The sequence below is a fragment of the Podarcis gaigeae genome (assembly GCF_964106915.1).
Source record: "Podarcis gaigeae genome assembly, chromosome: 1".
Taxonomy (NCBI): domain Eukaryota; kingdom Metazoa; phylum Chordata; class Lepidosauria; order Squamata; family Lacertidae; genus Podarcis; species Podarcis gaigeae.
The window spans coordinates 124,960,615-124,987,077 of NC_139678.1; the positions used below are offsets into that span (position 1 = coordinate 124,960,615).

At 43.3% G+C, this 26,463-nt stretch overlaps 1 protein-coding gene across 2 annotated transcripts in view; it reads left to right on the forward strand.

Annotated features, from left to right (window-relative positions):
- PLCL1 (phospholipase C like 1 (inactive)) overlaps positions 1 to 26,463 on the forward strand; it is a 192,289-nt gene that overhangs the window by 163,140 nt on the left and 2,686 nt on the right. For both annotated transcript variants that reach the window (XM_083705321.1, XM_083705320.1), the window contains exon 5: positions 6,874 to 6,983. In XM_083705321.1, coding sequence (XP_083561447.1) covers positions 6,874 to 6,983 — 110 coding nt within the window. The remainder of the gene's footprint in view (positions 1 to 6,873; positions 6,984 to 26,463) is intronic.

Below are 26,463 nucleotides of genomic sequence, written 5' to 3' on the forward strand. Positions count from 1 at the left end.
TTATACACCTTTAGGTGCCAGGAAAAACATTCCTTTTTAACCAGGCCTTTGGTTGATCTGATTGACATCCTATACCCTTTTAAAATGCTGCTCTTTTTTGGGGGGGTATTATTGGGTTGTTGTTTTTATTTTGATTATATATATTGTTGTTTTTATGTTGATCTTTTCTGTGAACCGCTCTAAGACCTCCAGGTAAAGGTAAAGGTAAAGGTACCCCTGCCCGTACGGGCCAGTCTTGACAGACTCTGGGGTTGTGCGCCCATCTCACTCAAGAGGCCAGAGGCCAGCGCTGTCCGGAGACACTTCCGGGTCACGTGGCCAGCGTGACATCGCTGCTCTGGCGAGCCAGAGCCGCACACGGAAACGCCGTTTACCTTCCCGCTGGTAAGCGGTCCCTATTTATCTACTTGCACCCGGAGGTGCTTTCGAACTGCTAGGTTGGCAGGCGCTGGGACCGAGCAGCGGGAGCGCACCCCGCCGCAGGGATTCGAACCGCCGACCTTTCGATCAGCAAGTCCTAGGCGCTGAGGCTTTAACCCACAGCGCCACCTGCGTCCCTCCAGGTACAGGGTGGTAAAGGTAAAGGGACCCCTGACCATTAGGTCCAGTCGTGACCGACTCTGGGGTTGCGGTGCTCATCTCGCTTTATTGGCCGAGGGAGCCGGTGTACAGCTTCCAGGTCATGTGGCCAGCATGACTAAGCCGCTTCTGGCGAACCAGAGCAGCGCATGGAAACGCCGTTTACCTTCCCGCCGGAGCGGTCCTATCTACTTGCACTTCGTGCTTTTGAACTGCTAGGTTGGCAGGAGCAGGGACCGAGCAACAGGAGCTCACCCCGTTGCAGGGATTCAAACCGCTGACCTTCTGATCAGCAAGCCCTGGGGTCTGCAGTTTAACCCACAGCGCCACCCACGCCCATATAAATTCTAATAATAATAATAATAATAATAATAATAATAATAATAATAATGGAGGCTGTTATTGGGGAGCTAGTCCAACATCATCTTCTCACAGAATGCCCATGGGATTGTCCATTCATAGCACTGCCCCGTCTCTCATTGAACAGGTCAGATAAGGTCTGTAATACTGAGAGGGGACACAGAGGATTCAAGAAATTAAATGCCAAAGGAGTTTTAAAAGGAACGTTCGGAAAATGGCAGGGCAAGTTTTTTCACATCATGAAAGGTGGCATGAGTGCTCCCATACCCCCAGGGCTCCTGTAGTAACATTAGAGACCCATGTGGTGGTGTAGTGGGGGACCAGCATTGTTCTCCTTGTTTCAGAACACGTCACATCACTGGAATTTAGCAGAGGGGAATTGCCAAGGCACGGAGACCTGAGGACTGTGCTGGCACGGCATGGCCGAGCCAATCTGATACTCTTAGCATTGCCCAACTGGACAGCTCTGAGCAATCCACACCTCCCCACTCCCCTTCTTGCTCTGGGAAGTGCCAGTGATGGGCTGCTCTCCGAAGCCGGGAGAACAGCAGTGCCCCAAGTACTACTGTGTTGTACAGGAGGAAAAACCTCTGAAATAGTATCCGAGTGTGTAAAAGCAGCTACTTAAGCTGTGCAGTTTAAGCCCCCGCCCTCCCTACAAGCATGCACTAAGGTCTCTTTCACTGAAATCAATGAGACGGGAGCATTTAACTACGGCTGGTTGATCCATTATCCTTGCATTGAACTACAGTAATTGTCCAGAAAGGTACAGCTTTTTATGATGGCAGAAAATACAGTCATAAAATAAGTGGGCAGGGTGCGGGATTGCTTTTGTCAGACAGGCATCCTAGGATTGGTAAATGGTTATGGTGGCTGTCACTTTGTCTACAAATGGGAGGGCTTACAAAGCAAGGCTTTTAAATAATGCCACAAGTTCTGGGTAAATTTACATTAAAAAAGAAAGCATCAAAATTACTTCCAGTAAACTCCATACATCCTGACGTGTGATATTTGACGTATGATATTCTTTCTGGAAGGAGGTGACTTGCGATTACGCTGAGATGAACAGCCTGCGGTTTTTCATAAGCACAAGCTCCACTTTCGCATGGTGGGCCAGTTCTGGATCCAGCTCTTTGTCGGGATTCAGTTCCCCACCCCTGCTGTAATATGGCCATCAGTGCAAACTTTCCCAGGGCAGCTCATAACCTACATCTCCCATACAAGTTTATCTTCTTGCTCCAGACTCAAAGCCCCTGGAGCAAAGCAGAGCACAAGACAATGTAGGTTATATGATCTGTCTTGGGGAAGTTTGTATTGATGGTTGTTTTCAAGAATAACAGCAGTCCAAGATGAAACATGTGCACAATAATATATAGTAGCCCACAGAACATCTTATAATATCATATCCTAGAGAGCATCTTCCGGCCTTAAAACATCATTATCCATATCACAGCGCCTTATTCAATTCGTTTAAAGTTTCATTGTCAAAATCATTGATTGTAAGAAGAATAAATAGAACAAGGTCGGCTGTGTGATCCATAAATTTCAAACATATGAGCATCATAAGAATAAAACCAATTTAATTGGATATTTTTCCAGCTGGAAGAAAATGTGTTTATTTTCATTGTTTCTAAACCTCTTTTCAGGTTTTTCTTTTTGTGTGTGTGTGTTTTTATTGTTTTTGAAACAATTTTCTCCGTTTTTATGTTATGACTGAAAATCGCCTTGAGACATGTGTTAAAGGTGATTCATAAATGAATAATAAATTTGGTGGGTGGGATAACATTCTGATTGGCGTTTAACAGCTAGTGTAGTACACATTCACTTCATCCGTTCTGAGTTATAGAGGAAAATCCAAAGGGTTCTGTGGATTGCTCTCTAATCCAGGCATCCCCAAACTCAGCCCACCAGCTGTTTTGGGGCTACAATTCCCATCATCCTTGACCAGGGGTCCTGTTAGCTAGGGATGATGGGAGCTGTAGTCCCAAAACAGCTGGAGGGCCGAGTTTGGGGATGCCTGCTCTAATCCCTCAGCCTCACAGCCAATGCCTTAGGTCACAAGCAATACTATTCATTCATTCATTCATTCATTCATTCATTCATTCATTTGAAATGTTTATAGACCACTCTTCACTTGAAGGTCCCAGGGCGGGACTAAAGTACCTTCCCTCTACAACTGCAGAAGGCATTTGCTGAAGTCTTAAGGACAGGAGGAGTTTTCATTAGCATGGACTGGTTAAATAATTTTTCGAAACCATGTTGGTATTTAAATACGGCAGACCATGGTGTTACTGTAGTATGAGCCAAGCAGGCTAAGTAATTTTTTCTGTGAGCATCTCTTAGCTCTGCTTTTGAATCTGACAACAAAGATTCTCACCTGGGGGTAGGGAGCCAACTGTCAAACCAAAGTGGTGAATGATTTGTTCTGCTTATTGTATCTAGATCAGTGTTTCCCAAGCTTGGGTCTCCAGCTGTTGTTGGACTACAACTCCCAGCATCCCTAGTTAGCAGGAACAGTAGCCAGTGATGATGGGAATTATAGTCCAAAAACAGCTGGAGACCCAAGGTTGGGAAACACTGATCTAGATGACCCAAAGCCTTACTCCTTCTGTGAGTGTGTGTGCGCATGTCATCTGTTTTAGAGATTACCTCAATTAGAAAGTATCATCAGCTTAATTAAATTGATTTTAGAATTAATCTAGTTAAAGCAGCACAAACCTCAGTAACAGTCTTGCTTACTTCGTTAAAACCTTGTTTAAACAGAGCTTATTCCATTTAGTAACTGGATTAATATTACTAAAGCAACTGAATGAGATGAAGCCCATATAACTAAGGCTTGAATTGGTTTAACTGCATTCAATTTTTTTTCCACTGACGCAGCCGAATTAAGGTAATTGTGTTATTTTGCTACAGCCTATCTGCATTTAATTCTTTGCAGCTAGGTCCAAGGTCCTCTACTTGTACAAAAACATGCAAACAAATAAATAAACATTTCTTTCTCTGAGAAGAACAATCACATTACTGTGCACAGGGGAATTGCCGGCAGCACAGCTAATTGGAGCTATACATCTTCATCATGATAATTCTGGTGCCTTTTCACCAGTATGTTCTGTTTTACCAGATGCAGTGGTACCTTGGGTTACATACGCTTCAGGTTACTTACGCTTCAGGTTACACACTCCACTAACCCAGAAATAGTGCTTCAGGTTAAGAACTTTGCTTCAGGATAAGAACAGAAATTGTGCTCCGGTGGTGCGGCAGCAGCGGGAGGCTCCATTAGCTAAAGTGGTGCTTCAGGTTAAGAACAGCTTCAGGTTAAGAACGGACCTCCGGAACGAATTAAGTACTTAACCTGAGGTACCACTGTACACTGCATGTGCCTATGGATGCAAGCCAGAGTTGGTTGCCCTATTCACAGATGCTCATATTCCCTACCTGGAGCATGCCCATGGCAGCATACCTTTGCCTACCAGTTGCTGGGAATCTCAGGTGGGGAGGGTGCTGTTCTGTGAGAGCAGAGTGCTGGACTAGGTGGGCCTTTGGTCTGATCCAACATGGCTCAACTTATGGCAGAGGAAATACTGTATTTTCCCATGTATAACACGCCCCAGTGTATAAGATGCCCCTGTTTTTGGGGAGACTCCAAATTAAGAAAATGGGGGGGGGGATTGACACTCACATGCGTCACAAGAGCCATCTATTGTCTGTCCCCTCGACGGCAGAAGCTGCCAGTCATCAGCCCAATTGCCGCAGCGATATCCAATCAACACCAGCCCTTGCCACAGCCACCAATAACATGCCCAATAGTGGCTTATACACAGGAAAAATACGGTAACAAACAGGGGGTCTATAGGAGTACACATTGGACTGAGACCAATTTCCTCATACAGAGTGGTCCAACAGGTGCAGCCCTCTTATGAGGAACGTAACATATGAACTGATGGGCAGCCATAACTCCCTCGGCCGGATTATGTATTTACTTAATAAATTTGTTAGTCGCTTTATCTTCCCAAGGCAACTCAAAGTGGCAGACAGGCAGGCAAAAAACTCCACTTGGTACATTAAAACCAAGGGGGGGTACATTAAAAACCTCCCACCCACTTCTAAAAGGCCACAGATAATGGCCAAAAGCTTGGTTTTAGAGAAAGTTTTTTGCCTGGTGCCTAAAGATATATAATGACGATACCAGGCGAGCCTCCCTCGGAAGAGCATTCCACAAACAGGGGGCCACCGCAGAAAAGACCCTTTTTTGTATTGCCACCCTCCACACCTCTTGTGGAAGGAGAACATGAAGAAGGGTCTCAGATGATTTTTGCAGAGCCTGGGTTGGTTCATATGGGGAGAGGCAGTGCTTGAGGTATTGATGTCCTGAGCCATTTAAAGCTTTATAGGTCAAAAGCAGCACTTTGAATTGGATCCGGAAACTAACTGGCATCCAGTGCAGTCAGTCATGGATTGGTGTTATATGCTCAAACCATATTGCCCCGGCAAGCATCCTGGCCACTGAATTCTGCACCAGCTGCAGTTTCCAAGCCATCTTCAAAGGCAGCCCCCTGTTGCAATAATCATTTGTATGGGAGTGTGGTTTCGCCCACTGTGCTCACCTAAATTGCCCCAAGGAGCCTGCCTCTTCCATGCGGTAGTGGCCCAGATACAGCTTTGAGGTGCATGCTTTAGTGAGTATGAACCAGAACTAAATGTTAAGCTACTGCTCATGGTTAACAGTAAGCATCTCTGGGATATCCTTCCTCAAATTCCCTTTGGAATATTCTCAGGAGGAGTTGAGAAGAGGCTTGGAGAAACATTGCCTGCCGTGGTTTTGTTTGTTTGTTGTTTTTGCCACTGTTCCATTGCTACCTCTTTGACCATGTGGGATGTGGGTGGCGCTGTGGTCTAAACCACTGAGCCTCTTGGCTTGCCGATCAGAAGGTTGGTGGTTCGAATCCGCACAACAGGGTGAGCTCCTGTTGCTCTGTCCCAGCTCCTCCCTACCTAGCAGTTCAAAAGCACACCGGTGCAAGTAGATAAATAGGTACCACTGCGGCGGGAAGGTAAACGGCGTTTCCGTGCAGTCTGGTTTCTGTCACGGTGTCCCGTTGTGTCAGAAGCGGTTTAGTCATGCTGGCTACATGACCTGGAAAGCTGTCTGTGGACAAACGCTGGCTCCCTTGGCCTGAAAGCGAGATGAGCGCCACAACCCCATAGTCACCTTTGGCTGGACTTAACCGTCCAGGGGTTCTTTACCTTTTTACCTTCATTGACCATGTGGAAACAGTATGATTCATGGATGCTTTGTTGCTATAATGAATTACTGTATTTTTTGCTCTATAAGACGCACCAGACCAAAAGACACACCTAGTTTTTGGAAAAGGAAAACAGGAAAAAATATCTTCTGAATCTCAGAAACCAGAACAGCAAGAGGGATCGCTGCGCAGTGAAAGCAGCAATCCCTCTTGCTGTTCTGGCTTCTGTGATAGCTGCGCAGCCTGCATTCGCTCCATAAGACGCACACCCATTTCCCCTTACTTTTTAGGAGGGAAAAAGTGAGTCTTATAGAGCAAAAAATACGGTATATATTTCTCTAATATGCAAGGCTGCATGCTTCCTCTGGTAAGAGCTCCATTGAATGCAGTGGAAATTGCTTCTGAGTAAATATGCATAGGACTGCATAACCATCCCTGTTTCGACACACAGCCTGGGGAAAATGTCTTGATTACATCTTCTCTGAAATTTGACCAACTTTGCTGACTGGGTCTGGTGAGAGTTGTAGCCCTAAACATCTGGATGGCATGAGGAGGATGGTGTACATTTACTGTGTATATAAATCCTCGTGGGGCACAGTGGACCCATAAATGTGGGTTGTTGTTGTTTAAATATGTAACTGCATTTCCCTCAATGTCTTGTTCTTTGTTCATGTGCCAAATACATTGTTAGGGATGGAACTGCATGAAGAGCTTCATGACCTGGGAACAAAGGAAGGCTTGAAAGGAAGGAAGCTCAGCAAAGCCATTGAGAGTTTTGCATGGGATATCACTGTGTTAAAGGTAAGTACAAAAGTGACACATTTCCTTCTCTAGAGAATCTAGGTCTGAAACTTCTGCTTACATCTAACAGGAAAAGAATATTGAATATTAACATGATGGCAGGAAAATGCTGATGTATGACAATCATAAAGAAGAGGAGCATTTCATTACATTAAGAGATTAAAGCAATCCTTAGTCAAATAAAAATTAATAAGATTGGTTGTAAGCATTTTATAGTCTGTGGAGTTCTTTGGTTTTTCTTTGGCTTCAGGGGACAGCCAAAAGTAGATTTGTCCTTTCTGTGAGACAGAATTTATTCCAGTTGCTGGGGATCGCTGGTAGGCAGATTGCTGTGGTGTTCATGTCCTGATAACAAGCTTTCCTTAGGCTGGACTAGATGGGCCATTGGACTGAACCAGCTGGCTAATCTTATGTTCTTAAAATGACTACAGGTTATATCCAAAGCAGCACTATGTCATGGTCCTTTTGGCATAAGGTTTTCTACTAGCACAGTGCGACTTGTCGTTGCTCATCGAAAGAGTGCATGTTTTGCATGAAGAAAAGATTAAAGAAAAGGGTTTGTCCCTATGCACATTTACGTAGACAGCATCTTAAAAAGCAGAGACATCACCTTGCCAACAAAGGTCCGTATAGTTAAAGCCATGGTTTTCCCAGTAGTGATGTATGGAAGTGAGAGCTGGACCATAACAAAGGCTGATCGCCGAAGAATTGATGCTTTTGAATTGTGGTACTGGAGGAGACTCTTGAGAGTCCCATGGACTGCAAGAAGATCAAACCTATCCATTCTGATGGGAAAGATGGAGGGCACAAGGAGAAGGGGACGACAGAGGACGAGATGGTTGAACAGTGTTCTTGAAGCTAGGAACATGACTAAACTGCGGGAAGCAGTGGAAGACAGGAGTGCCTGGCGTGCTCTGGTCCATGGGGTCACAAAGAGTCAGACACGACTAAACGATTAAACAACAAGACCAATTGAAAACCAATGGGACTTGCTTTTGAGTTGACATGACTAGGATTGTCCTGTAAGTTAGTTGTACTTTCGCTCTATTAAAATCCAGTAGGGCTTAAGTTAGTCTCATGGTTCCATTGGTTTCAGTTGGATTAAATCTTGAGTAACTTAATCTAGATTCAGAGCATCATGTTTAATTCTAGGTGTCTCCCAGTTAGAAATGTTCTCTGGGAGCAGGATTCGGAAAGATCTGTGCTTGTGAGAGCTGCTGTCAGTTGGTGTATAAGCCAACTTGGTTTCATTCAACATAAGGCGGTGTTGTATAAATGCCAGAGCATATTAAAATAATTTGATTAAGATTTTTTAAAACAACAACAACAAAGTAGCATTTTATTTCCAGAAATCTAGTGATAGATTTGGAAGTGAGTTGGGAACATAAAGTGTGTAGGCTGTCTTGTGGAAATGCCAACAAAGGGGATCTGAACATAGGGATGAATGCATCTGCCGATTTTGCTTTCTCTTGCTTTTTCATTTTTTCCAATCTTCACCAATTTCCTCATCGGTTTGCAGTTAACGCCCCCTCCCTAAAATAACCGTCCGCATGAAAATTCAGCATTTGAATCCACATTTATCCTAATGTACATATACTTGTATGCAATTTTGCAAAATATACATTTTTGCAAGCCGTTTCCCCTAATATAATGCCTATTTGCATGCTGTTATACATTTTTGGTTGGAGAACTACATCGCAACATTCAGGGAAATTTCAATTCGAAAAGCTGTTGCATTTCGGTTTCCGTATTGTTTTGTGATGTTTGACTAAGGAAGATTCCATTAAAATGTGAACCAAACTAGACTCTCTCCCTCCCATCCCTATTTGAGGGTGCAAATGAATGTGGGGGTATCTTCTTATTCAGACTTAAATACAGTTTAGCTAATAAGATTAATACATTGAATGATCTGGCCACATTCCACCATGTGGGAGATGTCAGATTCTAGGTAATCTCTACTGAGCACCAGGAACTGTTGACTCCACAGATAACAAATGTCTTCACTCATTGCAGGAGGCATCTTGTTGTTCAGTCCTGACTCATTATTTCATGAATTGCTTAAAGAACCATGCCTCTGCCCATATCGGCAGCCAGTTGTATCTTTTCTGTAGTGTTCCCTGAGCAAGATAAAGGTTTGCGAGATAGAAAGGTTGAATTTTGAAACTGTAGGATAAATAGAAGAAATTGCAAACTAGTCCCTGGTTCAACAATTAATGTTTTCAACTTTAATATAGAACTAGAAAAAATTGAAGCAAGGCAAAAAGAACTATCTAGTTCTATGAACCAGGAAAGTACCGTATATGGGCAGCTTCTAGTTCTAAACGAAAGGCAAGCAGAGATGGAGAGTATAGGACAAGCTATTCTATGGACAACCATTTTAGAGAAAGGATATATCCAATAGTTAATTTTCATTTTTTTATTTTTAAAAAAGTTTCTCCCCTCTCTCAACAAGCCCATGTACTGTAGATGATTAGGATTGCATTCTAACCCTGTGAACACAATTCTGCTGATAAAAAGAATGTGCAGTGTGAAGAAATGCTTTATTTTGTCCGTCCTGAATCTATCAATGTCCATCTTCATTGGAAGTCCCCGAGTTCTAGGGTTATGAGAGACGGAGAAATACAATATCCTTTTTGAGGTCAGGTGACTCAAACTGTCCACAGCATGGGTAGGCAAACTAAGGCCTGGGGGCCGGATCTGGCCCAATCGCCTTCTAAATCCGGCCCGCGGACGCTCCTGGAATCAGCGTGCTTTTACAGGTATAGAATGTGCCCTTTTATTTAAAATTCATCTCTGGGTTATTTGTGGGGCACAGGATTCGTTCATTATTTTTTTCAAAATATAGTCCGGCCCCCAACAAGGTCTGATGGACAGTGGACCCTGCTGGAAAAGTTTACTGACCCCTGGTCCACAGTATTCTAAGTGTAACTGCATCATGTTGTTGTTTAGTCATTTAGTCATGTCCGACTCTTCGTGACCCCATGGACCAGAGCACGCCAGGCCCTCCTGTCTTCCACTGCCTCCCGTAGTTTAGTCAAACTCAAGCTAGTAGCTTCGAGAACACTGTCCAACCATCTTGTCCTCTGTCGTCCCCTTCTTCTTGTGCCCTCCATCTTTCCCAACATCAGGGTCTTTTCCATGGAGTCTTCTCTTCTCACGAGTTAGCCAAAGTATTGGAGCCTCAGCTTCAGGATCTGTCCTTCCAGTGAGCACTCAGGGCTGATTTCCTTCAGAATGGATAGGTTTGATCTTCTTCCAGTCCATGGGACTCTCAAGAGTCTCCTCCAGCATCAGAATTCAAAAGCATCAATTCTTTGGCGATCAGCCTTCTTTATGGTCCAGCTCTCACTTCCATACAGCACTCCTGGGAAAACCATAGCTTTAACTATACGGACCCTTGTTGGCAAGGTTATGTCTCTGCACCATAGATTTGTATAATGGCATTATGTCATTGGCAGTTTTATTTTCAATTGTTTCCTAATGCTGCTGTCAGGGAACTGCCATCAGTGCCGGAGGGAGAGAGCAAGCTCCAGAGGGATTCCGGAGAGCTTCCCGGGATGGGGAGAGGCAGCCCATCTTCTGGGGAAGAGAATCAGCGTAGCACCAGTGGAGAAGGGGGGCAGATGGGGGAATCGGCGAGGCGGTCCCATCATTGCTGGGGTCCTCCGCTGCCTACGCCCTTCTTGCGCAGAAGGCTTCCGCGCAGGGAGAGTAGGAGGAGACTAGGCGTCAAAGAGCTTCTTTGCTGGAAGAAGTTTAAGAAACGCCCACTGACGGATTCTGCTAGCGATTGAGACAGCCACGGGTGAGTGGCTGTCCGGACAGAAAAGGTTCACTCAGGCAACCCAGCCAGGTGTTGGCACCGGCTTACGCACAAGCAACCCCTAGAACCATTACAGCTGCCCAGCATCCATGGCATGCATTGTCTTTTTCACAGCTGCCATATATCATTGAGCTATCCATTGCGACCACAAGGTCAGGTTGCTGCCAATTCAGACCACCTGAGCGTAGATGTGAAATCAGGGTTTATTTGCCCAGTGTGCGTACCTTTACACTTGATTGCATTGACTTATATAGAAACCAGCTCTGTGGTATTGAAACAAGCAGATTACTTACAAACTCTTTTATTATTGCTCTGTGTCATTCCTGGCAGAGCAGGGTTGTGGCACCCAAACATCCACCTTTGGCAGTGATACTCCAATGGAGCAAAACACAGCTCACTGTGGAGATAAAAGCTAGGATGTGTTTGTTTTCTTCATTTCGGAAATATTCCAGAACCGCAGTGAGTTATCTGTTCCCCCGTCTTCATTTACACTATAGTTAGCTTCTCTCTGAAGTGCATTTTTTTTCTTTCTTTTAGGTAAAAAAAGGCCACAACTGACAATGCTATTTGAATTATTCATAAGCAGACAGATTCTAATGAAGAGCTCATTTCATACAAGCAGAAAGCTTTGCTGGTCCCTGTACTGTAATAAACTAAATTTTACAATAATAATCCAGAAGCCACCAGACATTATTATGTCGTCCCCCCCCTGCTCCATGGATGATTAAGATCTAGTGGTTTTTGACATAGGGAGGTGAACATGGATGACTGATAGTGTCTTGACCGTAGGGAATAGTCCCACTGCCTCTCCTGCCCGTGCCCCTCTGTCCCCAACACTAATGTTTTGCCTGAGGCCAATTAGGCTAGGCCAGATTCTGGCAGTGGATTTTAAATTGTCTCTTTTAAAGATTTGTAAAATCAAGTCAATTGTTATTAGATTTGTAGAGCCCTATTGTAGCCTTGTTTTCTGCTGACACGCTTTATCAACGCCCCCATGAGAGTTGCTTTTTGCTTGTTGACAGCACTAGGTTTTGCATTTCTTATACGAGGCTAAAAATAGATATTTTCCTGCATGATCCTATTCATGTACAAGACAGTGTTCTTAATGGGCTTTGACTTGATTGTTATTTAGCAATGGAAACTTCTTAGTGAACTCTACCATAATTTCAGGGTAGCATCATTGTAATCCCAATCTTTCCCAGGTGGTAGTTAATCAACCCACTTTCCCCATGTCTCCTGGCTGCCAGCTTTTGTGTTGGAAAACAGCCACCCCGGGGGGATGATGTAGTAAGTGTTGTCAAGCAAGTAGGATCTGCTTCCAGTTGTTTCAAAGAATGTGAGATCTTCAGGTCAGTGGTTCTTTTTATTTAGCGCTTTGTTTCCAAGCATTTCACAAGAGGAATATCTCCTCCCCACTCAATTTTCCAAAGCATTTTCTTTAAGCATCAAATTTATCATTAAGTTGTAAGCTGAATCCTCTTTTTTTTTTTTTTCAGAAGTCTTTACTTCTTTGTAATAAATACCTACTTGTTTTGCAGAACCCTGCTTTAGAAAGTAGGTAGCTTTGGTCATAGACATTGAGAGTTGTGATATTTGGAAATAAGATGATTGCATGATTCATTATACCAGTGATAAGAAAACTCTGGCTGGTGGGCCTAACTAGACCTTACAGACTTTGGAATTTGACCCAACAGGCTATTTTGGGCAAACCACAGCCACCTGTATGACAAATTGAGGTTGCACAATTAAAGTTGATTTGGAGTTCTTGTGCAACAAGGCTGCATCCAAAAATTTGACTTTTTATGATAACGAATGTGACAGGCAAATGCACTTGAAAGTACCGGATAACATTTGCTGCATACAAAGTCATCTAATCTCTCTGCAAACAAATCAGAATAGAGTCCTCAATAAACAGGTCATCTACAAGTGACCTCAAGTTCATTCCCCACTTACTGGGTGACCTTGGGCCAGTCACCAAAATCTATCAAACCTATCTCATTAGGATTTTTCTGAGGACAAAATGAAGTTTTACCTTGAGCTCCTTGGAGGAAATATTGGATGTAAATCTAGCAAATAAAACAAAATAAACAAAAATTGATGCTAGGTAAACAACAACAGTAGCAGTTACATTTCATTTGCCCTGGCAATAAATAGTAATAATTATTATTTTATAAAACATTTAGGAAACACCTGAAGGCAGCCCTGTATAGGGAAGCTTTTTAAGGTTTAATGTTTTACTGTGTTTTTATATATTCTGGAAGCCGCCTAAAGTGGCTGGGGCAACCCAGTCAGATGAGCGGGATACAAATAATAAATTATTATTGTTATTATTTTAAACTCTGAGTTTTCACAGGTTGCTTGTTTTCTGCTTTTAGAATTTTAACTAGACTTTTTTTTATTTGCAGCTGTGGGTTTTTTCTAGTGCTTTCCGCCTCTGTTGGTATGATATATGTATTTGTCACTTTCACACTTAACCCTTTTAGACGTACACACTTAAACTATATTGGGCGTACTCTTAAACATGAAATGTGTGTGACCCTTAGGCTGTGCTCTTGGAAGCAAATTGCTCTTGAGATCCATAGGAGATAACTTCCAAGTTAAATGGGTTAAGGATTGGAATATAGGCAACATCTGTCTCAGAATAAGTTGCACTGTTGACTTTCCGGCGGTAACAAGGATTTATGTTAGCCATTAATTTCAGTAGCTATGACTTTGTACACAGAACACGAGCAGAGCTGTTGAGTGTAAAAGGAATACTGTTTACATAGAAAGTTCTCAGAGGGGTGCTTCAGATTATTTAATCTCCTAGTGGAAAACGAGGCAGCTGCAGCCTTCATGATAGAAGAGGACTGCTTCCCTAAGAGCATGGGGCTGTTGTTTTTATACTTCCAGTCCTCTTGAATATACTACCTGTATATCTTGGGAGTACATCCCACACATGGTTGTCCCTCTATTTGAAATGATGACATTTTTAACTAGGGCATGAACATCAAAGCTTTGCTCCTGCAGAGCACTAATTAAAGGAAGCAAGGCAAGGTGGCAGAAAGGAATGCTGTTCATTTACATCAGTTTAAAGGGTACAGTTGGCATAGAAAAGCCTGCACAATCCAAGCTGCAAATATATAACTTTAAAGTATGTGGGAAGTTCCTGGTGAAATCTCAGAATATGATGACCAGTATTATGCGGGGCACTAGTGAGTAAGCTCCTTCACCCATCAACATGATTGGCAAGGTAAATGGTGCAGAACGGACAGTCATACGGATTTGCCCAAATTGCATCATTTATATATTCGAGAAAAGACTTTTTTAAAAAAGTATTGTGATTTCTTCCTGAACGTGGAGTAGATGTAACTTTGATGCACAATATTTGATAACACTTCCAAGGTGCATGAGCAGTGAAGAGTAAGAAAGTGTTCTTTGTGAGATGCGCCTAATGCAGGGGCCAGCGCTCATCGCGCGGAGGGCGGGGGAGCGTGTGCCCATACGCGTGCACACACACTATTTCCGGCGCACCTCCGGGTCGGAGGAGCACCAGAAATAACTTGTGCGCATATGCATGGGCCTCCTCCAACCCTGATGTGCACAGGAAATAATGCTTGTGCATGCAGAAATAATGCTTGCGCATGCGCACAAGCTACTTCCAGTTCTCCTCCGACCGGGAAGTGGGCAGCCGCGTAGCGCAGCGCCGGTAAGAGTGGGCGGCGGGGGTTGTCGCGGGCCAGATAAACGAGTCCTTTGGGCCTTATCCGGCCCGCGGGACTTAGTTTGGGGACCCCTGGCCTAATGTTATTTCAGCCCCTTCTAAACATGAAAAGCCACCTCCCGAGGAGCAAAGAGAATAGGAGCGCCAGTGGTGTGTGTGTATACACAATCCATTTCCCAATCTAAATTACCTACCTGGTGGCTCCTGAACTGCAGGGGAGTCCAAATGTGCATTTGCCAGTACAGTCGTACCTTGGTTCTTGAACGTAATCCATTCTGGAAGTCCGTTTGACTTCCGAAAACGTTCACAATCCAAGGCGCAGCTTCCAATTGGCTGCGGGAGCTTCCTGCACTCAATCGGAAGCCATGGAAGCCGCAGAGGACGTTCAGCTTCCAAAAACGGTTTGCAAACTGGAACACTCACTTCCGGGTTTGCGGCGTTCGGGAGCCAAAATGTTCGAGAACTAAGCTGTTCAAAAACCAAGATGCGACTGTACTGTATCTCAAAGTCCAGAGGTGAAGTGATTTGGAACAAGGAAACAGCAGGCATGGAATTCTTGAAGCCCTTACCCACAACATAGGATCTTCAGTATCAGGTTACTCCTCCAAAGGCAGCTTTTCCTGTTTAAAAGGGTTGCCAAGGTAATGTTATCCGAATCTGTCCCTTTTTGTACAGCTTTATCTTTACAGTATATTTGTGGTCATTTGGCGCTTATAAATATCCTGTTGTCCATTAGTAATGGTCTTATCTCTGAAGAGCTGGGTTTAATCACACAGATGTATTATTGCAAAAACACGTAATACAATTTTAAATTTCATGATTATTTGCCTTAAAAGCTAAAAATACTTCTCTGGGAGTACTGGTTTTATCTTCTCATCTCTGATGGTCCTTCTCTTCTCCAGTTAGAAATGAAATTAACTTAACATGAATTACTGTACTTTTAAATAGATCCTTTTTTTAAAAAAGCAATGGATGTTCTGAGATCCCATGCTAGCATAAACAGTACTGAATAAACAAATGTATTTTTATGCTGGCGTGGCTTCCTGAGCAGGCCTTAAAAACAAGAGCCATCATGCTGCCCCAATAAAATAACATCTTGGGTTTAAATAAAATCAATACTACTATACTGTGTTAAATTGATGGGAGACTTCCTTCTTTATGCAAGGACACTTTCTCCGGAAATCATTTGACAGCCTGGAAATCATTTCACATGAATGTAGTAGGTAGGTTGTAGGTAAGTAGGTAAGGTGGCAAAATGTTCCTGGACTGTATTAGGAACATTTGGCAGATGGGAATCCAGTTGTCACGTGACTGAATAATGCCCATGTAAAACAAAATTATGTGCACAACAAAATTACGTGCCCTTAGAAAACTAGTATCTCAGGAAGACAGCTGGGCTGGAACATTTTTTCCCAACTACAAGCTTTCCATGTCCAGGAGCTTTTTGTATCACCAAGCATTTGGTAATAAGACAGGTGGGATATAAACCTTGTAAATAAGTAAGATTCTCCCATCTGTAGTGGTAGAGTCCTGTAGAAGTTTTGCTACCTCCACTCTGCTGTTTGTATAAACTTGACTTTAGTTTCCTGGATATTAAAGTGGACTGTGTTCACAAAACTGCTATGACTGACTGCTTGATGTACTCTAGACTCCCCACCCCCCTGAAATCAGTGGTCTAGTCCAGCCTCTTTTGTACTGGCTAAAACAAGGTGCTTTCAGGCATCTCTTTGTGAAGCCCTAGAGCTAGACCATCAAGAAGGCTGATCGCTGAAGAATTGATGCTTTTGAATTCTGGTGCTGGAGGAGACTCTAGAGAGTCCCATGGACTGCAAGAAGATCAAACCTATCCATTCTTAACGAAATCAGCCCTGAGTGCTCATTGGAAGGACAGATCGTGAAGCTGAGGCTCTAATACTTTGGCCACCTCATGAGAAGAGAAGACTCCCTGGAAAAGACCCTGATGTTGGGAAAGATTGAGGGCACAAGGAGAAGGGGACGACAGAGGACGAGATGGTGGGACAGTGTTCTCAAAGCTACCAGCATGAGTTTGACCAAACTGCGGGAGGCAGTGGAAGACAGGAGTGCCTGGCGTGCTCTGGTCCATGGGGTCAAAAAGAGTCGGACACGACTAAACAACAACAACAAGATAATGCAACCACAATACTTCATCTCCTGACAATCACTTGAATCTATCTTCAAACATAACATAGGAATGTCCTGATGTTACTGATACAACCAGAAGAGATCTCCCATGCTTGACCTCCCAAGAACTGTATGTTGAGCTGTTTGCTGCATGAGAATTGCTTTGCGCCAAGAAGGAAATGTCCCTGTAATTGGGTTAGATATCAGAGTACTCACTTCAAAGTCATAGCAGTCACTTTAGAAGTGTAGAGAAGGAAAGCTTCCTAACTGTTTACCCAACAAGGAGAAAACATAAGAGGAAAGATTGTAATACTGCAGCGTGTATTACCAGATTGGCCAGGACCGTACAAGATTTGCCTGGATTCCAAAGGTATCAAACAACTTTCCCGCTGCCCATACCAACCTATATCTTCACTGTGCAGGGATAATTTTTCATCTTTGAGCCTTGATGCTGGACAAAACCTTTATTTTTGTTTGCTTCTTATTGCTTCCTGACCATTTGGGATGCTTAGCTGTGGCATGTGAGTGGCAGGTGGGGATTGGGAGAGCCTCTAGTTTACACGGATAAAACAAAAGCCTTGTAATATTGTATTGAATTCGGATGGCTCAAAACCAAAGAGCAGCTGTTTTACTGCTCCTTTTTCTCCAGCTACTGTGAGACTGACAGCCTTTATGAGCTCTTAAGGTAGAAGGTGTTGAAGTGGATTTGTACCAGAGCTGTCAGAGTCGCTAAACTGATCAAAGGATTACAGTGCTCTCGATAAAAAGGAGGCTTTACAGTAAAAACAATGCTAGAAAACGCCAGTCATTTGAATTTGTATCCTTGACAGCTTACAGCTAGCTTTAAATAGGTCAAGTGAACCAGAGAATGTCAAGAAGAGCATAGAGCAGTAAGGCCTCTGTTCATTCCTCCTACTAATAGTTTTTGTTTTGCTTTGCTTTTTAAAGAAGCGCTGCTTGCCCAAACTTCACAGAGAGGCAATCCCTGAAGGCTTCGATTTATTTTTAGACAACAATAGGAAAAAGGTGACAACTCCTACGTCAGATGTGCTGAGAGAGAGTCATCTGAGTGTATAACAGAGAAGCATCAGACACACTGATCCCAGGAGGGGCTGGCACAGAATCGCAGGCTAGGCTGTCATATTCTCATCTTTAGGTTCACCGTGCAATTCTCTGGTGAGAACAGAGATAGTTGTTTTTGGATTCACATTACTGGATGGATAAAACCTTGAAAGTTGTGTATACAGGCACAAGAGCAGGCATCTTTCAAGTCTCTTTCTGTCTAAGGCAGCCTTTCTCAATCCGGTGCCCTTCAGGTTATTATGGACTACAACTTCCAGTATACATGGCCACTAGCCCAACTGCCTGGGGGTGATGGGACCTGAAGGCCAAAATATTTGGTGGTACCAGATTGAAGAAGGGACAAGGTTTGTTCCAGAATGAGAAAAGAGAGGCAGACAAAACAAACAAACTCCTTTGCATTTCACACCATCTTTTCCCCCTATGTTTTGCATGTTACACCTGTGGGAATCTGGGTAACATCAAGGAGTTGAGGTCAATCCCAGCTTCTAGATGGATGTTGTATATGCTGCTGTTAGTGATCTCAACCCTCTGAGTGCTGTCTTTGTGTAGCCAAAATGGCACCATCCATGATAAGAGGGGAGGTATCAGCAGACTCAGAGTTCCTCTGAGGTTTAGAGAAGTCCAAAAAACATTGTAGGCATTGAATGCAGCGTCAGGATTGGCAAAAGGAACAGGTGTGATGAAATAGCATGGAGCACCTGGAATCCCAAACAGAAGTACCACATCATTATCTTGCAGACCCCACTGGTACCTGTGTATGTTCTTGTTATCATCACATTTCACATTTAAAACCTCTGTCAGTATTCAGCTAAAATAATCTGCAAGCTGAACCTTAGTTAAAGTTTTGTGCCTTGCTGATGTGGTTATATCAGCTTTTCTATGTTGTTGTAATGATGAACTTGGAAAGGACTATATTAGAGAAACAGCAGGATTCAGTTATTGAGTCCAGTGGAGATCTTGAGGATTAAGACATATTGTAGACATCAAATTCACTTCTACTTTTCTCGAGAAACAGATATTCCAATATCACAATTTTTGAGGTACAGATTGTCATTTTTAGTTACATTTGACAGGCTAATACACAATAATTTAGCTTGCATAACAAGGTGATGGGGAAAAAATATCATTTGCATTTAAGCCAGTTCTCATTTTGGCTGTAAAAATCTTGCTTGACATAGCAAAACAAGAATCTTGCACTGTACCACTGATCTCTAAGAACTCACCTTAGGTTCTGGCACAGAATTTTGTTTAAAGCACAGTGGCATAATATAGCATGATGTTTTAATTGGCTTTTATTACTGAGGTCCAAAATCTTTGGTGGTTATCCAAGCCATCTTACATCACTCTGAAGTGAGAATAAATTGGTAGGAGGTTGTTGTTGATGGCTGCTCTGAATTTTGGCTAATAAGTCAAACTAGGAGAAGCTAAATATTAGCTAGGTAGAGGTTGGGTGGTTAACTGTCCACTTTTAAGATACGGAGCTAAGGTTCTATCCAGTGATACCTTTGGACTAATGGAACATCCTTCTATTCATGTAAGGTGTTGCATCCAATATTTGCTGATTATTTAATGCAGTTATATGCACCATATTCCATGAGCTCCTGCAGGGTCTTCCAACATTTTGGAGCAACCTTTAGTCTAGCTTGATGATTTCTACATGTTAATACCAAAACTTTCCATTTCATTTATCTTTTTTAAAAAAATATATATACAGGCTGAGGACTTATCTTCTCTAGGCTTATATTTCTGATTTTACCCTCACCATCTATCAGGCATCTGGTCATTTGGATTTGTTTTGTGTACCGAAATTGTGACCAAAATTTTGCCTTGGTGATACATACATCCCGTTTGGGATGTATCTTTCATTGGCTGCTCTGTGACTTTGAGATATTCAGTTTACAGGTGATTATCTTCCCATAGGGATGCGGGTGGCGCTGTGGTCTAAACCACTGAACCTCTTGGGCTTGCCGATTAGAAGGTCAGCGGTTCAAATCCCTGTGACGGGGTGAGCTCCCATTGCTCTGTCCCAAGATGTTTTTAGACTGCCTTCTTCCAACATCTGGAAAAAGAAGCTGAGATACACCATGTCTTAATTAACTGAAGGTGTTGCAGCAGGCAAGACAGCTGCGCGCTCTCTCTCTGCCTCTTCAGTTGCTCAGATTTTGCCTTGGGCCTTGAAACAGCCAGTTAGCAGTACAGGAATTCTCTCCAGACTATTATGGAATTAGCCAAACTAATCTTCTCTGCTTTAATGGGCCTGTTTAATCATAATCCACAGTCCAGGCCTTTCAGAACTGAGGAAAGCATAAAGCCTCATAATTAACTTGTTTAAGATTCTTTTGTTGTAGGATGTCTGATTTTGCACTTTAAATAAAGTGAAGGGGCTATTTAATACACAGGTCTCAGTGAAAGCTTAAGTTTAGGCACTGAAAGTCTTTGCCATGTTTAACAATGTTAAGGACTGTATAGATACAATTACATGTGGCAACCATTGATTCAGGAAATTGTGGGAAAAGCCTTTTACTTGTGATGCAGTTCCAGATATGTTCAGATGTTCAATGTCAAGGAAATAAAATCTGACGGGTAATCGACATGTATGTAGATTACAGGTTGGTTTCATCTTGCTAGCTGTTTTGTACCTTTAGCTTTGTGACAGCTTCATAATAGTTATTGTCTAAGCGCTTATCAAAATTGTGTAAATACATATTCCAGTGTGGAGAATAGTTAAGCAGGAATTCACTTCACCCCTTGAGTGCCAGAGTTCATGTCTTAAACATGCAAATAGAACCCCTGTGGCTCAGATCAGTGGGCTGGAAGCTGTTAAAGGAGTCAGATGCTATGAAATGACCTCTAGCCTATGGCTGCTAAGACTTTTCCTTGATTATCTGAATGGTTTCTCTGTTGCCCCTCACTGATGGCCCACAGGTTAAATCCCATGTGTTATCTCTCTTGTTCACAGCCTGCTTTTGTTTTGATAGGGGATACTAATGAATGAGTCCTATCTCACGTGGGAAGTATGGAAAAATGGGTGGGGGGTGTTAATTCCAGCTGTTGGGTGCTATAAGCCCTGCCTCTGGAAACTCATTTCACCTGTTCTTGAAATACAAGCAACCCTCTTAAACCCCTTGTGCTGATCCCGGGGGGCAGGTTACCATAGGCGTAGTCAAAGTCCGGTCCTGAGTCAATAGCCTGGAAATCAGTCCACAAGGAGCGAGGCAAGGTCCGATGTTGCTCCCACAACCTGGGACCGGGCCGACTAGCCTTTATCTATTCTGAGGCTAGGGGCGGTCCCGGCCCCCAGGAGACCCGCCTCTCTTGGCCTTAAGGCGAGCACTCCTCCTGGGAGCAACCAGTTCCCTTCGCCTCTCTGCCCTGAGTCTCTGCAGATCAGGAGAGGCTAAAGGGTTACTGGGCCCAGGGGGAGACTCACCTGCAGGCACTGAGTCCTCAACCACTCCTGGAGCCAGAGTGGGATCACCTGATGCCTGCTCCTGAGGATCTAACACAGGTGCAGGTGCTTCAGAATCCAAGCCCTGCCCCAATTCAGACGGCCCTGGAGGCGGGGACTCCTGTGCAGGCTGGGATTCCTCTGGTTCAGCCTCTGAATCGGAATCCCAGGCCATCACACCCCTACTCTTTCACTGTCTCTGTTCTTTTCTCCTGTTGTCACTTTTGAAAAGCATACAAATCTGCTACAGATAATAAAAACCTTTAGAAATACCGTATTTTTCGCTTTATAGGACGCACCGGACGATAAGACGCACCTAGTTTGGGGGGGAAGAAAAAAATTCTGAACCCCAGAAGCCAGAACAGCAAGAGGAATCTGGCTTTTGGGATAGCCTCTTGCTGTTCTGGCTTTGGGGACAGCTTGTGAAGCCTCCACAGGGCAGCGGGGTGCCTTCACCCCCTTGAGCCATCCCCAAGCTAGAACAGCAAGACGGAGCGCAGCGCTCCGCCTCACTGTTCTGGCTTCGGGGACAGCCTTTGAAGCCAGAACAGGGCAGCGGGGTGCCTTAACCCCGCTGCCCTGTGGAGGCTTTGCGCAGCTAACCCCAAGTTAGAACAGCGAGACGGAATGCTGCACAGCGCTCCGTCTCCCTGTTCTGGCTTTGGGCTTAGCTGCGCAGCCTGCATTCGCTCCATAAGACGCACACACATTTCCCTTACTTTTTAGAAGGGAAAAAGTGCATCCTATAGAGCGAAAAATACGGTAGTTATGGCTAAGGCATGGGAATTTTTTTGGGGGGGGTATATAAAAACAACATTGCTGTTGTTGGCATCTGTTTGTCTTGAGAGTCAATGGAGTGTGCCTCTGGGGGTGAAGTAAAACAACTGCATTGTTGTTGTTTAGTCATTTAGTCGTGTCTGACTCTTCGTGACCCCTTGGACCAGAGCACGCCAGGCACTTCTGTCTTCCACTGCCTCCCGCAGTTTAGTCAAACTCATGCTGGTAGCTTCAAGAACTGCATTAGCATCACCAAAGTGACCTCCCTGGGGCACAAGCCTCGGCAGCGTGTCCAGGTGACAAAACACCCCACTCAAACCTTGTGGATATGGTCCAAAGGAAAGCAGAGCAATATGCTTGGCACCAGCTTGGCAACCATTTTAGGGACTCCATTCCAGATTTGTGGAGTTTAATCCTTAGTTTAAAAACAATATTTAAAAACAATATTTAATATATCATTGCACCTACCATACATTAGCTAAGTCCCTTCATGTATATTATCTTTGTAAAATGTTTCTAGTTACTCATTTATTGTGAACCTTCCGTACAGAGATTATGAAAGCATGCCTTCAGATTTCCAGCTGACATGCACCCTAGATTTTACTTCTAAGGCCTTAAAAGGAATAACTTTATACTGCTGTTGCTCCATTTTCTTACTTCCCAGTTCTGAATACGTAACTTACTGTCTTGGCTACTGTGATGGGTGAACCACCTTCAGGTTGCGTAAGCTTTGGCTTGGAAATCAGCCAAGTTACTTTTCCCAAATGAAATAGCTAGACTGCGCCCTGTTCTCCGACACTTTAACACTACCTACTGGTCAATCCAGTGACAGAGCCGCCAGTGGCACTCCAGCCATTGGGAGGCAAAGAAAATGAGGTCTCTCCCTCCTATTCCTTCCCGGCACCTGGCATGCTACACCAGTGTGCCAGGACAAAAGGTTACAGGGGTCCGTGGGAAAGTGATTTCCCCAGGGCTACTTCAGTACCGCCTTCCTTATCTCTCGTAGTGCCTGGAGCATCCATCTTATTGCTGCCAGGCTGGTGGTCAGGAAAAAGTGTTTTAAATGGGGTTGGTGGGAAATTGGTGGGGGAGGGAGGCTGAGTGAGTGGGTGGGTGGGAGGGAGGGGGTAAACCAAGAATTCTGATTTAGATGGTAATCTGAGCTGGAGAATAATCCAGGGCCCTTAATGTTCATTGAAACAAACATTACTAGCAACTCTTATCTGGTACTCCTCTGTGGTGAGCTTACTATATATGCAGATGGTTGCTTTGGCAAGTTCCTTGAAGGAAAGTCTGGAAGAGCATGAGTCATCATTAGGCAAAGCAGTGGCTCACCAGGGAGCAAATAAATGCCAAACGCAACCTCCTGAACAGTATCTCAACTGAAGTAATCATCGGTGATGGGCTCAGAAATATCACCCGTGATTCCTCTTCTATCCCTAGCTTTACATATCCCCACAAATGTGCATATGTAAGTGGCTGATTGTCATTCTGTGCCTGCAGAAGCACAGATCTGTGAGTCAGCTGCACATCAGATGTGCCTCAATGCAGGTGAAACCAACCTGTGTGGTTTGTGTGGTACCCTGGTGCTCTCATGATCACATAGTAGAATGAAGGCACGTGTTTCATTTTTGCTTTTCAGCCCTTAGCGGGGCCATAGCTCACCAGATGCCCTCAGCAAAACCATGTTGCTTACATTTATAGATGGCGGTGACTTCAATATCTTCTTCTTTGAAAAAATAGCCCTCCTTCTTCCTAGTAACAGTGACATCATCCTCCACCCAATCAGATTTGACTACAGTGATCACGTTTCCCCTCAGTTTTGTCGTCATGTAACCCAATAGGATTGGCTGTGCAATGATGTCGCTGTGACTAGGAGGGTTAGTTTTCAAACCAAAATGGTGCTGAGATAAAATGATGTATGGATGTTTGCTGAGCCTTCTGGACTGGAACCATGGAGAAGTTGCTAGTGAAGTCCAGTTACTTTGAGCTACCTGATCAGGTATCGCCCACCTCCCTAAATGTGTGTTGGAGGATGTTCCCTCTGGAGATAACTGTTGGGAAGATGGCCTTCTTGAAAAATTGATGAAAGGGGGAGTGCATTTTGTTGAAGGCAATGGTGTTTGCCAAATGTTCCCACCTTTTATAGAAGCCCTTTACTATTTTATTAAAATAATAATAAAATAATAATAATAATAATTTATTATATATACCCCTCCCATCTGGCTGGGTTTCCCCAGCCACTCTGGGCGGCTCCCAGTCGAATATTAAAAACACAATACAGCATTAAACATCCTACTGTATCATCCTACCAGACACTGTCTTTAACCTTTTCTTACGGTTTGATACTTATTTCTAGACTCTATGATAACATCAATAGCTAAAGAAGCAGGAGCCTTTGAAGGCTAGGATAGAGGAATGTGATTTTTCTTTGTCTGACAGAAATAACGAGTTCTTTATGTGTGTGTGTGCCAAGAAAATGGTTCTGTGCTCTCAGGTTATTGCAGTGACTTATTTCCAGGGGTTATTTTGGTTTCACCAGATTTTTGGAACTAACCCCACATTCTTTCTAGTATTTGGTTTTCTTAAGGTGTTGACATAATTTTGCTGGCACCTCCCCCTTTTAAGTAGATTATATTCACAACCAATTTTCTCAAAGCAAACAGATGGCTTCTCAACAAGAGCATGTCCGCGGAAATTATCCCTTGCAGAAGTATAACAGTATTGCCACAAGAGACCTATGTTTGTCATTCATTTTCTTGTGAGATGTTACTCAGAACCATTATTTGCTTTCTCACCTTGCTCACATGAAGCAGGTGTGTGTGTGTGTGTGTGTGTGTGTGTGTGTGTGTTCCTCAAAGGCCAACAAAACTTTAAAGAAAAGTGGGGAGTGGGGATGTACGTATCAAATTGCAATATACATTGTCATTGCAATTTGAATTGGGGAATGTTTTTCTTTCTCCTAGAATTAAAATGCATAAAACTAAAAGCAGGATGTTGGAGGATTTAGGACAGACCAAAAAAGTGCTTCTTCACACAGTGCATAGCTGAACTATGGCATTCGCTCTCACAAGAGGCAGAGATGCCCACAAACCTGGATGGCTTATTTACGGAGGATGTGGCTACTATTCTTGAGGGTTATGTTCTGCCTCCACTCAATGAGTCAGTATACCTCTGAATACCAGTTGTTGGAAATAGCAGGAGAGGAGAATGCTTGCAGGATTCATGCAGCCATCTGTCTGATCTAGCATGGCTCTTCTTATGTTCTTGATGTTTTATTTTTTAATTGCTGAAGCAGTAGGTAGTAGTAGTAGTAGTAATAATAATAATAATAATAATAATAATAATAATAATAATGTGTATGCTAAGGTAAAGTGTATGCACTACTTGGCTGGAGAACTGCATTGCAAGATTTGGAGAAGTGCAACTTTTGAAGAAAACAAACTGTTTTATAAAGTGCAAATTAGGTAGATTTATGAATGTGAGCTGAATCCAATTTTTCTCCCGTCCCCAGGCCAAATCTGTAGAAAACAGACTACAAAGCAATATTAACTTAAGCAGGAAAACGCTTGCCAAATTTCCTTCGAAAATTCTATACATGCCACTCTAAGAACAAGTGACTTAAATAAAAGAAAATCTATGCAATGGCAATGTGAAGGATTATATGTTTTAGAGTTGTGGTGAACAGTATAGCCCTGATATTTTTTTAGTGCTCAAACTGAATTGCTTTACATCCCTCTGTCGTGACTGAACTCTGAGAACAGTCTTGTTAGAGCCATCAGTTGACAAGAAATCACTGCATTTCATCAATGATGCAATGCCAATCCATCTGTCTACCCATGGTATTTAGCTTTGATCAACATGGGAGTATATGAATGATTCACAAACATTTATGATTGCCAGTTAGTTTATTGCATGATCCCCAGGTAATCTAGTGATACAATCTGTTGCTGGCAGCTTCAAAACAGGAAATCATAGGGTGATTTTCTGGGATGATCATTCAATACAACAATAACGAATGCAAGATGAGTGGCCCTTACAAATTTCATACCTGCTCCTGGCTCTCAATGAAAGATTTGGATTCTATCCATCCTAGAGACTATTTTATCTCTATCTCTATCTCTATCTCTATCTCTATCTCTATCTCTATCTCTATCTCTATCTCTATCTCTATCTCTATCTCTATCTCTCTATCTATCCATCCATCCATCCACACACATACACATATTCACATATGCTTATCTGCGTTTTCTCCATAACTGAGGCAGATCTGCAGATCATAATGTCTGATTGTCTCTTACATGAGTATTTTCACTTCATGTCCATGTATTTAGTGTACATGGATGGAACGGAAACACTGTGTGCAGTTACACTGTGTTATAAGCTACCTATAGGTTTTGTGTTCATTCCTACATGCCAATGCTCTCTTTGTAGGAGTCGTGAAGCAGTTGACCAGTTAAAGCTGTGATGATATTTAAAAGAAGTCTGGCATAAAGGGCTGGAT